The 17,292-nt window shown below is 40.2% G+C and overlaps 1 protein-coding gene across 2 annotated transcripts in view; it reads right to left on the reverse strand.

Moving 5' to 3' along the window:
* MARCHF11 (membrane associated ring-CH-type finger 11) overlaps positions 1-17,292 on the reverse strand; it is a 115,359-nt gene that overhangs the window by 12,804 nt on the left and 85,263 nt on the right. Inside the window, exon 3 of one of the 2 annotated variants that reach the window (XM_005556863.5) lies at positions 12,515-12,707. The exons of the other annotated variant lie outside the window; for it this stretch is intronic. Within the exon in view, the coding sequence (XP_005556920.3) occupies positions 12,515-12,707 (193 nt within the window). The remainder of the gene's footprint in view (positions 1-12,514; positions 12,708-17,292) is intronic. 2 annotated transcript variants of the gene reach the window in all.

Raw genomic sequence — 17,292 nt, forward strand, 5'->3', positions numbered from 1 at the left:
GGGCTTCATTTCTATGCTCAGCTGTGTGGTTCCCGATGGCCCAGAGTTTGTCTCCCCTGCCCTGCTGGCACCCACGGTTCCACATCCTTAAGCATCATTTAGAAGAATGATCGTGTTCACATTCCTTTGAGAGAAAGTTCATTGATGCAAAATAGTACAAATCCAACAGCTCCCCAGAGGGGCAGGGTTCATTCTGAAGAACAATCCTCAGGTTTTCAGGTTAATGGAGCGGCCTCCTCTAGACCTTCCCCAGTGAGGGATGGGGACAGGTGGCTCTTCTTGTAATGGTGTGACTTCACTGCTGCACAGTCCACTTTCTGCTTTCTCTTCCAAGGAAGGCTTCCCATTCCCATGTTGATTTGGCCTCTTACATAAGCTCACTTTAGACTTCCTGCAGATACACTCAGAGCTCTCTGAGGCTATGCAGTTGCTCCTGAGTCTCATGTGTTTGGAAATCCCACAGCCTGTCTTCTGGAAAGCCATGGAGTGACAGGGTAAAGCCTCACAAAACACACACATGTGCACACTCATATATGGAATAAAGCCATGGGAGATGTGCCCTGGTGGCCTCTCAGCTACCCTCCATGGTCACGGATGGTTTGACCCCTGGCTCCTGGACACCCTCCATCCCCCTAGACCCACGTGATTCAGGGTCCACGTGGATGGCTTGGCCTAACACACACAACCCATTGCCCTCTACTATTCCTCTTTTGCCCCAGCCTGGGCCTTGCTCTTCCAGAAACCATTCCAATTCCAAGCTCTGAAGCTCTCCCATCCCATTACTGACAACAACCTCCAAGGCCTCCCACTCACCTACCTTCTTAATCTCAATGCACCTCCTTCCACCTCCTAAAGACTTTGAGGCCCTAGACTGATGATCTTTTCCCAATGCACCAGCTTCTTTCTGGCTTTGGCTCCTTCCCTAGCAGCCTAGAAAGCTCAGCCCATCCTGTAGCCATTGTCTCCTCACTTGAGGGGAAAGGCAAGGTTAATCTTGTTGCTCTGCCTTCCAGAAATTCTGAAGAACAAGACCATATCTTAACCCAGTCTCACCACTTCACCTCTCTGTACTTACTCTTCATCCCTATTGGGCAACAGACCATAGCCACATGGCCTTGTGGATCTGGTGGCCTTGCTCCGGCTTCAGGGAGGTGCTCAGTCATGCCATGATTTTGCAGGGGGCTTAGCCTCCTCTCCCTAGGGCCCTCAGCAGCTGAGCATCACATTCATTGCTCTCCTCCAAGTCTTTTCTCACATTGTGCCTCTGCTGTCTAAGCGGATGGCCACACTACCTACTTACTGAGAAACGAGGAGTCTTTTGAAAGGAGGCCTCTCAATGTCTCATTCTCTCAGGCAGAATATACAGCTGCCTCCAGCTGTGCCCACCTGCCCTCAGGACACAGGGTCCCTCCTGTGCAAGGCAAAGCCCTTCCTGGGTGCTGGGCTCTCATCTCTTCAGTCCCAGGGACATCAAGCTGCCCCTTCCCATCTCTGGATTTTCACACTTTCTTCTGATTTCTTCCGGGTGTTTCTTTTCAGCATCCACCCATGCCTAACACTACTATTAAAGCAAACAAAAACCTTTCTTGATTCCACACCTCGCTCTGGCTTCTACCCTCATTTAACTGTGTCCTTTGTCAGCTAAGATTTGTGAACTCACCTCTGGACCCCCTTCTGCCCATCCCAGCCCTTCTCAACCCACTGCCAAGTCCAGTGAGTCATTGTTGGCTTGATTTCACCTAACCCTTTACAGGACATCTGGCACAATTGGCCACTTGCTCCTCCTCCTAGAAGTTACCTCCTCCTCGTGTGCCTCACCCCACTCTCTTCTTCTCCCGCCACGATCCTCTCCCTCCCCTTCCTGTTTCTCCACCACATTCCCCAAACTACTGCTCCTCTCACCAAGAAATTTCCCTGCAGACACTGGTTTCAGCTACCAGATACAAATCTCCAGCTCCAACCTCTAGCCTGAGTTCTAGACCCTTAAATCTGGCTGCATACTGGCCATATCCATTTGGATTCCCCAGACACTCTGCAAAAAGAAAACATTCAGAAGGAGCCTATGACCTTTCTCTCCCTTAGCCCTCTTCTGATAGCCAGTGTTTTAGCAATTGATGGCCCATCTCCCAATCAGCCTCTGTGAATAACACTTGAGGGCCTCTTGCTCTTAGCCCTCCAATCCCTGCCATCCTACTGCCATCCAGCTGATCACCGTATCTTGTGATTAATCCCTTTTAATTCTAGCAGCTTCCCAGCAGTCTTAATGCAGGCCTAATCACTTGCCTGGGTTATTATAGTATTTCTCACTTTTTCATCCCCACTCTCCTTTGTGCTTCCATGCTACCAAACACCTCTTTTTAACACTAAGCTTGATCAGCCACATTCAGGGATCCTTCTGGGGCTCCCTGAGCATTCAGTTTGGCCTCCCTCCCGAGCTCCTCAGGCCCCTTTTCCTTACTGCTACGCCTCAACAACTGTCCTTTGTTCTTGCCATTCCAGATTTCACACGATTTCTTTAAAAAAGACAGGACTTCATACGTTACTAGGTCTAGGCATTTGCCTCTCTCGGGGCCCCATCCTAATTCCTGCTCTTCCTTAAAATTTTTCTCCCCTATAGACTTTGCTGGTCCTAAGTGTAATTAACCTCCCCCTAGTAGCTCTCATATGCATTTCTCTCCTGGCACTTCCAAGCTATAATTGCTTATTTCCCTGGCTGTCTCCTCCTCAGGTGGAAAGTGGGGAATTGTTATATTCCAGGGCTCCACAAACCTTTTCGGAAAAGGGCCAGATAGTAAATCTTTCAGGCCGTGCTAACCTTTCATTCACTGTCACAACTTCTCATCAACAGCACGTAAATACACGGATATGGCTGCATCCAGGTACAACTTTATCCAAGGGCACCAAAGTTTAAATTCGTTACAATTTCTACATGGCATGAAATAATATTTTTAAAAATGTATTCAACCATTTAAAAATGTAAAAGCTATTCTTAGATCCCGGGCTGTACAAACACAGGGAGTGGGCTGGATTTGGCCCTCGGGCTGCAATTTGCCAAGCCTTGTTCTATTTATACCTCTATCCCACACGCCAGGCTCAGCACACGGTAAATACGCAATGAATGTTGGCTCGACAGATTACTAATGCTGCTTTGGCTAGACTGCCCCCAATGAAAGAGACAGCTGACAGTGTCACACTGTCTTCTATGGAGGAGACGAAACTCAACAATAACATATTTGGTCTGCTGTCCTGCTAATTATATTAATGTTTCTCCATAAGAACTTTAATTTTACAGAGTCAGATAAGAGCAAAGTGTTAGGTTGGGGTGTCTTCCCCCCTTGAGGGGGCCTTAAAGGGTTAACTAGCCTTGAGAGACCATTCCATGTGCAGCACTAAGGGGCAAGCAGCAAAAACAAGTTCCCTTCTGTGTTATTTCCCAGGATTTTAAAGGCAATGGTATCACCCATAACCAACTATGATAATAATCTTTAGAGACATCGGTAAACATCAGTATGATTAAGGCATAGAAAAGCCCATAATTTGTACCTCCAGAGAAGAGAAAAAATAATGGCCTACTTCTCAAAGCATATAAAGGATAAAGCGTTGTTTCTCCTCTGACAATTTTTCATTACAAAGGGCTGCTCTGCCTCCGCTTTCCAGGGCCTTTCCCAGTATGTGCTCAAAGCATGAAGAATCCGAGGCAGGGACTCCTGTTGGAGGATGAACTGCTGCTTGTGTTTCAGGCTCATCACGTTGAATCAGACTCTCTCTAAATGAAGCTGAGGCATTTCCTGGGGCGCGAAGCATGCTAAGATAGTCTGAAGCCAGGAAATAATGATCTGTGCTTGTAAAGGAATTCTACTCAATTTAAGAAATGATTCCTAATGACCTACCAGAACATGCCAACCTGCAACAGTCAAGTCTGCGTGAGTAACAGACACCCGGCACGGCCAACCTCACCGTCCAGGGCTCCTCCACTGGGGATGAAAGTTGAAGGAAAACCCACAGGGGTTTGGGCAAGAGGAGAAGAATGTTCCTGTCCTTTCTGCAGAAGCAGTTGTGCAAAGGTCTCCTTAGTAGTCAAATTGTGGTGCTTGGGAAGATGTAGTTCCCAGATCAAATTATAAATCAGGAAATGGAAGCATTTCCTGCAGCAGAGATGGGTGATATACTTCTTCTGTCTGGAGGGAAAATTGCAGTTATATGAAGACTCCAAAAGGAAATCCTAGGCTAATTAACTCTCCTGGTTATTAAGCTAAATAGTGTTTAAGGTGAGCTTCATTCTTCACATGCCCTGTGATTTATGCAGACACATCCACGTTAATACTTCCCATGAAACTCGAAATGAGATAGACACAGCAACACCACCTCCTACAACTTGCCTGCCATGTAACCCAAACTGTCAGCCTCAGTAGTAAGCAGCCTCTGCACCCCCACTCCATGGGTGAATGCTGACCTGTCAGCTTCCAAAGCTCGGCTATCCTCAGTGACCACAGGAGCTCAGATTTCAGGCTTGGTAGTGGTGGCGGTGATTGGGTGGTAATCGAATGGGTGGATTTGGGCTCCAAAAGTCTTGTGATGAAAGTCTTTTGATCAAAATTGATGACACTTTTGAATGGTGTGCAGCTGCTCTGCTTGTACAGCTCTGAGATGCACAGGGGTGTTGGTGGTTGGCAGCTGTGGTCTCCACTTCCTGTAGAGAAAGTATCTTCACTGTGCAAGTGGCCCCGAATCAGACCACACTGGATTCTGGTGGTCTTGGCTCTCCACAGGGAGACCAGGAAAGAACTTAGTCTACTCAGACATCCCCAAACCGCACAGGCCCTAAAGTCTTCAGTGGACATTTTGATTGTTCTCTTGGTAGTTTTACATTCTTCACTTGAAACTACTTGATGAATTTCACATTTATTCATAAACATTTTACAGTTTAAGAAATTGCTACCTGTCAACAATGATCCAAAGGCTGCTCATTTTGCAGGTCTTACCCACAGTTACACTTTCAAGCACATTCGTCTATGGTTGATGAACCTGTGTGGCAACGAACTGAAGGCTCTCCCGCCGTCTTCAGCGAACTCATTTTTTTCTGCTGTAAATCATGGCATATTTAAACTTCCAATGCTAATTTCTTTCTCTTTCCTTTCAGTAAGTAAGTTTTTAACCTAAAATAATTTAAGAAATCATTGTCAACTCCTGAATCATGCTGAGAGATACGAGAGGGTGTGAAAAACTTTTTAAAGGAGAGAGTCCAAAAGTCATGTATATTTGTTTGAAATGGATTATAATTTTTTTCTTTAGCAGTAGATTTATTTTCTTAGTTATGCTTTCCTTATTCTAGTCGGTTTATATTCATAGAAAGCAAGCTACAAGGTGGACGATGATGACCTAAAGGCATCATTTTAGGGGGAAACAATACTGGTTTTAAACAGACAAATGACCAGTCCATCTGCCATGTGGGAAACTTATCTGTGATTACAGAGTTTGATTATCCTGAATTTCATTTTCAAAATTCTTCACCTTTATTCATACAGCACAGAGTTAGTAAATGTATATTTTAAGCTTCATGTCAATAAAATGTTAGATTATGTGATACTTTTAGCTGCTCTATCTGGGAAAAAAAAGGAGCAAGTGAAGCAAGAGAAAAATATTACCTTCACTTTAAAACATGTAAATATATGTCCAATATAATCAATCTAAGACCATAGTAATACATGGTGTTTATCATTCTTAAATTCTGTAATGAGATGTGAACGTATCACCAAGTGGTAACTCTAAGTAGTTTTCTTGTGTGTGCCAAAGTAGCTCTGGCTAGATGTATTATCGAACAGGACAGACAGATTTTTTTAAAAGGTTATAATAATAACTGTGAGAATTTACATAGGCCAGGCAAGATGGCTCATGTCTGTAATTCCAGCACTTTGGGAGGCCGAGGCAGGTGGATCACTTGAGGTCAGGAGTTCAAGGTCAGCCTGGCCAACATGGTGAAACCCCGTCTCTAATAAAAATACAAAAATTAGCCAGGTATGGTGATGTGTGCCTGTAATTCCAGCTACTCAGGAGGCTGAGGACTCTGTGTCAAAAAAAAAAAAAAAAAAGAATTTACATGGATTTAAAGAAAAATTATTTCATTTCAAAGTACAGGAAAATAAAAGTTTGTTGGAGAGCATGAACTTTCTGTAGAAGCAGCATATTTTTTTAGTATTAAATATAACTGGTACAATAAGAAGATATTTTGATCTGATCCTCATTCTGGTATATCTCAGGTTATTTTTTAAAATTCCCTAATCTCTGTAGCTTTCAAAAGAAAGACAACATAAACAATTACATTATACTTTAATTCATTATTTTAAAAGAGCCTCAAGAGAGATATTTTTGATTCCTCGTGGGTATATATCAGGGATCAATCCAGGATCACAGTGAGAGAGAGAGAGAGAGAGAGAGAGAGAGTGTGTGTGTGTGTGTGTGTGTGTGTGTGCGCGCGCGATACGCCTATATCCCCTCCATTGTGCATGCTTGTGCTTTAATTTGAGAAATAAAATAATATGAAGAACAGGCACCAGGCATGGTGACTCACACCTGTAATCCTAGCACTTTGGGAGGCTGAGGCAGGTGGGTCACAAGGTCAGGAGATCAAGACCATCCCGGTTAACATGGTGAAACCCCATCTCTACTAAAAATACAAAAAATGAGCTGGGCGTGGTGGCAGATGCCTGTAGTCCCAGCTACTCAGGCAGGAGAATGGCGTGAACCTGGGAGGCGGAGCTTGCCGATCGCGCCACTGCACTCCAGCCTGGGTGATAGATGGAGACTCCGTCTCAAAAAAAAAAAAAAAAAAAAAAAAGAACAGGCAATAATAACAGGATCAATACTTTAGCCACAGAGAGGACTATTTTTCTTGTAGCAACTTCAGGGAGCACTTTCTATACTAAAAAGAGACAGACTGAGAACTAAAATCCCCTCAGTGTTAAAAGTGTAATAGATTTTTTTTAAAATGTGACCCAAAGACTCCTAAAGTGTGCTGGAGAACGCAGGGTTTTTGAGAGGCAAAGGTCTCTGATCTTGATCAGTTCTTAGCGTTTACAGATTAGAGCTCGTCGATGTCCCTGCATATCACACCCTTAGATCCCAAAAAACATCAGGCAGGAAGTGCTGCACATTGGCATGACCTAGTACAGCCATTTTTATTTTTTTTAGATAAAATTGTCCCATAAACTAAATAGCTATGGAATTAATTTTAAGAAAACTACTCGAATGATGTTAAACGTTAAAACCACTGATGAAAATGTCAAACAAGTGATGATATCCATAGTTGGCATGGTATGAGGAAACAGGACCTCATATGTATTGGGAGGGAGATAAATTGATAAAGCCTTTTTAGGTGGTAATATAAAAGGACTTACCAAAATTTACATAACCTTATTACTCAACCCAGACTTTCCACTTCTCAGAATTGTGCTAACAGAAATATTCATGTAAAATGATGTCCTTTACAGCATGGTCCCTAATGGCAAAAATTGGTAGCAACCTAAAAATTCATCAGTAGAAAAAAGTTTAAATACATTGTTGTGCATCTGTTGTTAACAGGGAAAGATCTCTAGATTATATCGTTGAGTGAAAAAGACTATTTTCTCAGAACCTTGTACAGTATGATCTCACTTATAAATAAAATGCAGAATTATCCATGTACCTAAACCCATGTAAACCTAATGAAAAAATCTGGAAGATAAACCTCAAAATGCAGAGAGGGGACATTTCTGCAAAGGGAGTAGCATAGCAGAATTGAGGATGTGAGTTAAGTGGTCTTTTTTAACTTTATAGATTTCACAATTATAAACACAAATTTTATGTGTGTGTAAATTATATGGACACTTAGGAAAAATTTTAAGAGGCCAAAGCAATCCATGTTTTTAAGTGTTATAAACGTAATCAGTTTCTTCCCATAGTGTTTGAGGGAAGATCAAAACATTTCCAGACTTGGATTTGCCACTAACTTACAGTGTTGATTAGAGGTACAAGCACTACTATCTCTATTTTGCAAATATCACTGACGATAACAGAGTTTTGGTTTGCTGCTTCTATTCACAAGACTTGAACTCACCTCATCTGGTTCTATCAGACGCTAAAATGACTTAGTGACTGCTCTCACTTTTTAGATGCAAGTTTATCTAATAACTCCTGTAATCACATGGCCGTCTTCTGGTCCCTCAAACTTTTAGTGATTAATAAACATATTCTTCTTGGCACTAGCTTCCCTTCAATCAAAGGGTCAGTAGAAATGATGGTCTTCTATTTTTTCTCAAAGTGTCCAGGGTGGAGTGAAGAAACAAATCCTCTGCCCAAGGCCTTCTGCCGGGCAGGTGGGCTTCATTCCTGGGTTTGCTCATCTTCCTTTGTCCACTGTGCAAATCTTTTTTAGCAGGGAGCCAACAGGAGCTTCCCTGGCTGTTACTTCTCCCTAAATTACTGCCACTAGCTTAAATCCTAAAGTGACTTAAATCCTTTCTATTAGTTTTCCTGGGGTACAATCATGCCATCTATTTAAACATGCAGAAGCGCTCCCCAAATAGAATCTCTTTACATTCTAATCTCCTTAAAACAGATGTGAATTTTATAATAAGTACAGATTGAAAATTAAATTCACACTTGATCCATAGAAGTATTCTTAAAAAGTCCAGTAACAAAAAGAGTCATTTGTCTAACATGTCTCTCCTTTATCACTAACTCTTGGCAATCACACATACTTTAACACCCTTCTCTTAATTCTCAAGCTCATTTTCACTTTATTCACCTCTCTTGGAAAAGAGTTCCTTTATCACTTAGCAAATGCAACCCATTTATACAGACAAAGGGAAACCTGTTATTCAAGTTCTTACACACTTGCCATTCCACCCTGTAGAATCTGTGTCTAAAGTAATAGCCACTAGCCACATGTGGCTATTTAAATTAAATTGAAAATTAACTTCTCAGTCTCACTAGCCACATTTCAAGTGCTCAATAGCCAAATTTCGCTAGTGTCAATAGAATTGGATGCCACAGATACAGAATATTTTCGTCCTTGCAGAAAGTTATTTTGAACAGCCCCGATCTAGATGTTTCAACTATAATAGTGGCTAGACCCTTGAGCAAACTCAAAAGGTTAATAGCAAGAAAAAAAAAAACTAAATATTGGGAAAGAGGAAAATGTATTAATTACGAATGAAAGCAACAAACAAATTCACTGTGCCTAGGAATAAGTACATAAATTTCCCCAAGTAAACAATGTTCTCCAAATCTTAACTTCTGTTTAACAATCCAACTCTCCTAAGCATTACATAGACTGGCTGGATGATAACATTTTTGGATTCTGGAACAATCTTCTATGGATTTTCAGAATAATTTTTTCAAATGATATTTATGAAGCTGCCAACCTGTTTCTTCTACTTAGGTAGAATCAAGTTTGGAAAGCTTGGACAGACAGGAAAGAGGGATGTCTCCAATTATGTTAAAACTCTTTGAATGGGAAGCCAATCTCACATCTTCCCATGGCAAGAAGGAGGCCAGCTCTCTATTTGCCAAGTATCTGTTCATCTCTTGGCTATCACTTCCCTATGAAATCAGCCTGAAACCTTCCCCTCCCTACACACAGCACCGCAGGGTTCATCCCTCCTGGTGTTGTCCAACTACCCCTTCCTGTGCGTACTTCCGCAACTGTGCACATCCCACTGTATTCTAATCATTTACTTACCTGCCTGTCCTCCTCATGAGCTCCTTGGGGGAAGGAAAGTGGGCGACTCTTATTTTTATTCGCAGAACCTAGCACTATTCAACACATAGAAAGTTCCTAGGAAATATTTATTAAACTGAGCTGAGGAAATGGGATGCAAAGTTGTAAACCTGCTTTTCACACTAACTCTAACCCTAAGTCTTCCAGTCAGGAGTATTTAAGGTACAATCAATATGATCTTTGTTACTGTCTGCATTTAATCTGCAGACACTTGAATTAATTTGAAATATTAGCAGGAGCTCTTCCTGGCTGCAATCCATTTGGCTATTGGTAGACTATGAGTATTTTGCTGTCTTTACTATAATAGTTTCTTAATTTCTTGGTGAAAAAAATTAAGATATTTTCCAGGCCAGAACAGACTAATTAGTGAAACTGCCAAGTAAAATAAACAATGTTCAATCAGAATTCTTTAATTTTTTTCAAAATATACAAATAGATCATGGAATGATAAAATTAGGATTTGATGAGTCAAAACACAATGAAACGTACTGTCAATATTTAAGACTCAGATAAAATACTCATTCTCAGTGTGTGATGCTCCCCAGGTCCTATTGTGGGGCGGGGGGAGTGGGGAGGGATAGCATTAGGAGATATACTTAATGTAAATGACAAGTTAATGGGTGCAGCACGTCAACATGGCACATGTATACATATGTAACAAACCTGCACGTTGTGCACATGTACCCTAGAACTTAAAGCATAATTTTAAAAAAATTTAAAAAAACTTATTCTCCAAAATATCTCCAGAGAAATGGCAACTGTTTTTGTTTCTAAGAAATTTGATTTTATAAAATGGGCAAATGCTCAAACTTTAAAAGAGAAGCTTGAAATTGTCGTATATTACTGAAAGATTATTTGTTCATATGTCTTTGCTCTTGAAACCAGAATTGTAATAATCTTGACTAAAATACTAACATTAGTCATCAGAATTTAAGATATAATAACTCAGCACTAAATGTAAGTCACGAAATTAAAAAAAAATCATTTCCTAACCGGGAAATGCATGGTCTTTTTGAGTGTTTATACTGAGGGCAAGAAAGTCAACTGGACTTTTTTCCTTTCCAGGTTGGCTTGGGAACTAACTGGCTCTTTCATTTTGCATCTCCCCTTTGAGTATCAATGGAACACTTCATTTTATATCATTTATGCTGAAAGACAGAATAAACCCTGTCTTTGAATGTGTTAAGGGATTCAATCTGTGGATCAATTGTGTGATTCTTCTTTATTAGAGCAATGCCTTAGAGATTATATTTGAATAAAGATTTAGAACTTCCAAATGCTTTCATATGCATTATCACATTTCATGCAAATTGTTCATATACATGATTAGCTCAATTATTCAGGCAACATCTAGCCAGTTTATATATTATTCAAAACATTCGCTCTTTTATTTTTTTCTTTCTGGCCTGAAATCTGATCATTTTCTTTCTTCTTAGACTTGTACTAGTGAGAAAAGAGCAAAGAAAAAAAGTAAAAACAAAAAATCATGCTGATCATATTTTAAACATTTATAGAGTTCTTTTAGAAAAAAATGACTGAAGATACTAAAATTGCTAGTCAAATTAAAGCTCTAGTAAGTAGAGGCATTAAATTTAAGTGATCTGAAAGTTATTCAATGTTTCCAACTTAATCAAACATAGTTAATCTATAACTTCTAATTAATAACATAATTATTTTATAATCATTATTTCCTTTATTTAGACTTGCACGGTTGGAATTATCCTTTCGCATTTTTATAGGTGAGAAAACAGAAGTACGGAGGCATGAAGGTGACCTGTCCAAGCAGAGGCCAGGATTAGAAACCAAGTCTCTTGATCCCAAGCTTAGCATCCATCCCCTGAAGCTGGTAGTCCTCAAGCTTCAGCGTGCATCAGAACCTTGGAGGGGCTGTAAAACTCAGATGGCTGGGCCCCACCCCTGAAGTTCCTAATTCAGTAGATCTGGGTGGAGCCTGTGCATTTCTGCCACATCAGAGCAGGAAAATGCTCCGGATGCCGTGGTACCTCCCTACAACCACCCACACCGCTCTGCCCCTCGCCAACTGGTCACCATCGCGATGCCTGTGCACCTCGCACATGCCACATAAATGCTGCATGATCGGCTTCCGTTTTCTCACAGTACTAGGGAACAACAGATGGGTCAAATGAAACACAGAAGTAACCTTTTCCTAGGGTTTATTTTAGCTAAAATGTTTGATTCTTTTTATCTTCTAAGTCACTGAGTTTATTAAGTAAAACAAAGAGACACAGGCCAGCAAGGAAAACTGTCCCCAAGTCCCTAACCTTCCAAGGGGGCCCCTTTCTGCCCTCAGAGAATCTGCACAGTCATCATGATGTGAGACATGGAGATGTCTGTCGTCTCCCCAAATGCACAATACAGTAACGCCATTTGCATCGGCCAGGACCCCCAGCTTTGTAAAGGGCAACTGGTTTGCTCTTATTCCTTAGAAATAAACAACTATCCTTAGATCATTCACTCCAAATAATTTCTTCAACCCTTCCTCCTTTCTTTCAGTTGCACAATATCTCACTTTAAATGGGCATTATCCTGTTAATTTTTTTTTCAAACTACACAGGAATATAGATTCTGTGCTTTCTTAGAAAAGCAGCCCAATTGTGACCCGCAGCTAATTCATTAACTGGAGAACTGAGATAACTCAATCCACAACATTCTCTATTAGATCCGAATGCTGAAAACGTAATCGCTGAAAGAAATGGATTACTGACAGTGTGTTAACGTTGAAGGTCATGGTCTTACCTATGCACACTAGATCCATAAAACCATACATTCCATAGCAGATCTGAAAAAGGATGTCCTTCCTCTGCCACACTGCATAGGGGCTGAAGGCTGACCAGAGGAGCCAAGTCACACTGGCTATTAAGAACAGGGATCCTAGGATTACAGCAATCATCTGAACTTTCTCAACCAGTGTTATAGAAATGCTCTGCCACTAAAAGAAAAACAGAGGCATGTAAGAAAGGTGCTGTGTGTAATTAAAAAAGAAAAAAAAAAAAACATTTTCAGTCCGGTGTTTCTTTTCATATGTCAGACCCTTTGAAATCTGATCGGTCCCCCAAATGAATTTTTTCATTTCATCCAGGCTATAAAAAAGACAAGCAGATAAAGATTAATGAATTGCCTTAACTTCATTATTTTCAGTAATTCACCATTCTGTAAGTTTAATCTAGTTTGATTCCAGATAATAGTACTGAGTGTGAATGGCTAAGGAATATTTAGTACCTGGAAATCACATTATTATCTTTCACACATGCATGAAATTAAATACGCTCTGACCATATATGGTGAGAACTTCTCTATCTGGTAATTTAGTTTGCTCTTAATACATTTGGCTACTGCAAAAAGAGGGAACTGTCTCCTGATTTTGTAGAAAAAAAATGTAAAAAGCAAATAAGTTATATAAGAACATCAGTGAAAAAGTCATTTAAGATAACACTAGGATAATCATAAAGGAAGAATAAAATTGTACATTATCTGTTATTGGTACATTCCATATACTCAGATATTACTGACTTTTTACCATCTAATGGGTAAGCCATGAAGCATTTTTGTCAAGATTTAAAATTTGTACCTACATGAAGTATCTTTGAAACTCACAAACATTTTCAGCATGTACTCTTCAGCGGGGCAAATAATTTGGTGCCAATTTGAATATTGAAGTATCAATATTCAAAAGAAATTTACAGTACAAATGATCAAAAATCCTTCAAGGCTGCTATTGACTGGAGAGGATTAATTAGTCATGTTCTCACTTTTGCATAATTGAAGCAGAAATGAAACCAGAATTGTTATTAAGGTTTGTCAGTAAACCATGAAACTCAAAACAACCTGTATAATCTCATCCTGTATGGAAGAACTCTGGCTATGGCAATATATGGCTTCTCAGAAGAATTCTTAAACAATTTTTAAATCTTTTTTAAAATGAGCTTAAGCAATCAGTGTCCATCGGATGAATCTGAAATTTCGTCAAATGCTTTACTTACCTTCAATCTGAACTTATGTATCCCAAATGGTAAGTTGATGACACTGATCCTCTCTCTCTCATTGTCTGTCTCTCTATCACTCTCTCTCTTTCATACACATACCATAAATAAATACTTTACATGTAACATTTTTAAGTATGTATGTGACCTTGCATATTCATGATACTATTAAATTCTACGTTTGTTAAAGATTAAATACCAATGTACATTTGAAATATTTCATTCTCTAAAGTCATTTTCCTTATTTTTCTTTTAAAAAACAGAACCAAACAACAAAGTTTGGTGAAATACCGTGAGAAAGAGATTTCCATTCATTTTAATGTAAAGATTAATTTAGTGAGAAATGGTTTGTGCTTTTACAATTTTGAATGAGTAGTAATTAAACTATTTCATAAGTGGGAGTTGAACAATGAGAACACATGGACACAGGGAGGGGGACATCACACCGGGGCCTGTTGGGGGGTGGGAAAAAAGGGGAGGGAGAGCATTAGGACAAATACCTAATGCCTGTGGGGCTTAAAACCTGGATGGTAGGTTGATGGGTGCAGCAAACCACCATGGCACACGTATACCTATGTAATAATCCTGCACGTTGTGCATCCGTATCGCAGAACTTAAATTAAAATAAAAACTAATTAAACTAGTTGGTGTTATTTTGTCATTACAAAGGAATCAAGGCTGTATCCCAAGATGTGTCTGAAGTTGTTTTATTCCAGTTTCCTGACATAATTTTAAGTACATTTATACCAAACTGCCAGGCCTACATATCTTTAACCATTTTAAATCTGGTGTCACCAAACAGAGGTGACGTGTCAGTATCTCTTGTTCTTGTTCAGTTTTGATGCTCATTAAAATTTATTTTGAATGCAACATGGTGAGCAACGAAGAAAACAGTTATCATCCATCCTAAATGGGTGCTACCAAGTGTATACACGTTACCTTACCCTTTGGCAATTTATTAATCACATCAGATAGATGAAAACAAAGCATCCTTTAAGTCCATGAGGCATGTGTGTGTGTGTGTGTGTGTGTATGTGTGTTTGACTTTCATATAGTGGGCTGCATGTTCAAAATGTGTATGCCTGAATTGGAGGAGTCCTAGGTAACCAACGGTGAGTAACAAGGATTCACCAAGAAGAGACTTTACTGATATCTATTTTCTGTTTGCCAATAATTCTATGATGTAATCTTAGGGGAGTTAAATTTGAATAGCTCGAAACTGCGTAATGAATTATATTTGGCTTCAATAAGACCTACTAATTAATTGATCCAAGCCTCCCTGCATGATAATTCACCACGGTGTCTGTAGACATAGTGTGGCCAGGCCCTACTGAATGCTTGGATTTGGGAGGATGGAAGTGACAGTTGGATGCATTGGCTGTAGTATTTCCTGGGACCCTGGAAATGAATGGCCAAGCACTGACCCTGAGGTGCCAGCCTCTTCCATTTTCTGTATGGCACACTTCTGACACACGAGGTGTGGCTGCTCCTAGGTGAGGAGGGTGAATGAATGAAGGGAGAGGCTCACCAGAAACAAGAAACAGGAACGCTTCACATTTGTTTTGGTGACAGCAAATTTAAATTTGTGTACAATTCAAATGCCTGGTAGTTTGGAATGAACGTGTTTAAGATGATGTCCGGAAGCAAGGGAAAAAAGAACAACCCTTGATTACAGTACACTGGGAAGCTTAACTATTCACTATCATCATAGAAATTATTTTTGTTGTAAACATAAGAAGTAATTTGGGATTTTTGAAGATTATTTTTTAAAGAAGGGTAAATTGTACAAAATCTATAGTGAGCTCCCTGAAATTTTTTTTGGTTTTATAACACCCTGCTAATAATGCAAATATGTAAATGTGTTTAAAAGTAAACAGACGTTCCTCATATACTGATGAAACTTAAAATTAACGTCATTTCTGAATATTTAACGAGGACACACCGTTACTGAAACCAAAATTACTAACCTCGATTATAAAAACAGGAATTTGCCTTTGAAGACAGCTATCATCTTGGTAATTTCTCTGCCCAGTATATTTGGTGCTTTCTTATATCTACCGTTATGTGCAAAAAGGAGGGTTGTTCTCATTCTTCCACTAGAAGAAATAATTTTGCCCTTGACCACTAGAAAACACTCTCCCAGTGTCCTTGCCCTTGGAGGGCATGCATCATCTAATGGGCTCAGCCTGAAGGAGCTGTGTTAATGGGCCATTTGCTTTGATGATAAAAGTAGAAAATAAGTCACATGGGACTTCTCTCTCTACCCCAACGTTACAGCCAAAAGTTTTGGAAATAATTCAAAGGCCAGGATTTAAGTTTGTGAGATTATTTCCAAAACTTGTCAGTGAAATATTTCAATGGATAAACACACTGTCTCCTCTAAGGAGATACATAGGAGTGTGTGTGTGTCTGTGTGTACGTGTGTGTGTGTATGCATGTGCGCGCGTGTGTGTTGCATTTAACTTTCTTCCCACATTTGGAAAGAAAAGTAATATAACAATAGCCAGATTGGCTCTAAATAGTTGCTACTGCTCTTTCTTTCTCTCTCTCACTCTCTCTCTCTTTCTTTCTTTCTTTCCATAATAGTTGAATATGTCTGATTCTTTCATATTCCTGAAAAGCTGTTTACTTATACAAAACAAACAATTTCATTTACTGTTTCCAGCAAAAGTGGGATCAACTGGCACCTCTTTTGAAAGTTCACCCTCATTTAGTGCACTAGAAGAAGTAATTTAATAATTTACTAAATTTAATAATTTAATAATTATAGCTTATGTTTGTACAGGATTGATACATGCCAGGCACTTTTCTAAGAGTTTATTTATTTGTATTAAGTCATTTAATTCCCACAACTTCTCTGTGAGGGAATTACTATTGTTATCTCCATTTTACAGGTAAGTAAACTGAGGCAGAGAGAAGTTAAACAATGTGCCCAAGGTTACACATCTAGTGAGGACTGGAGCTGAGGTACAAACCCAGGTAGTCTGGCTTCCAGGTTCATGCTTTTACCACTTATACTAGACTACGTAATAATTCCACCGAGAGCTTTGATAACAATTAATGGCATACACCCCACCTCTACAGTGCCATGACAATTCTCCTGATGAAGCTTCCCAGTCTGTCTTCTCTAGGCTACTGAAAGAGCTTTCTAGCTGAACTTGAAGCTGTGAGTCATTCCCTGCTCCTCAGAGTAATTCCCCGGGGTTCATTCCTAATGCAAGGGGAGCTGCCCCTCTAAGCTTCAGCGAGGAGGGCTAAATGTTTGGTTCAGCACATATCCTCAGTGTCTGGCAGAAGGATCAAAAAGGGATGGAGGGCGATTAAGAGGAAGAGAGGAAAGGAGCAGGGAAGGAGGGAAGGAAGGAAGGAAGGAAGAAAGGAAGGAAGGAAGGAAGGAAGGAAGGAAGGAAGGAAGGAAGGAAGGAAGGAAGGAAGGAAGGAAGGAAGGAAGGAAGGGAGGGAGGGACGGAGGGAGGGAGGGAGGGAGGGAGGGGAGGGAGGGAAGAAGGGAGACAGGGAGGGAGGCAGGGAGGG

Source organism: Macaca fascicularis, chromosome 6 (assembly GCF_037993035.2).
Source record: "Macaca fascicularis isolate 582-1 chromosome 6, T2T-MFA8v1.1".
NCBI lineage: Eukaryota > Metazoa > Chordata > Mammalia > Primates > Cercopithecidae > Macaca > Macaca fascicularis.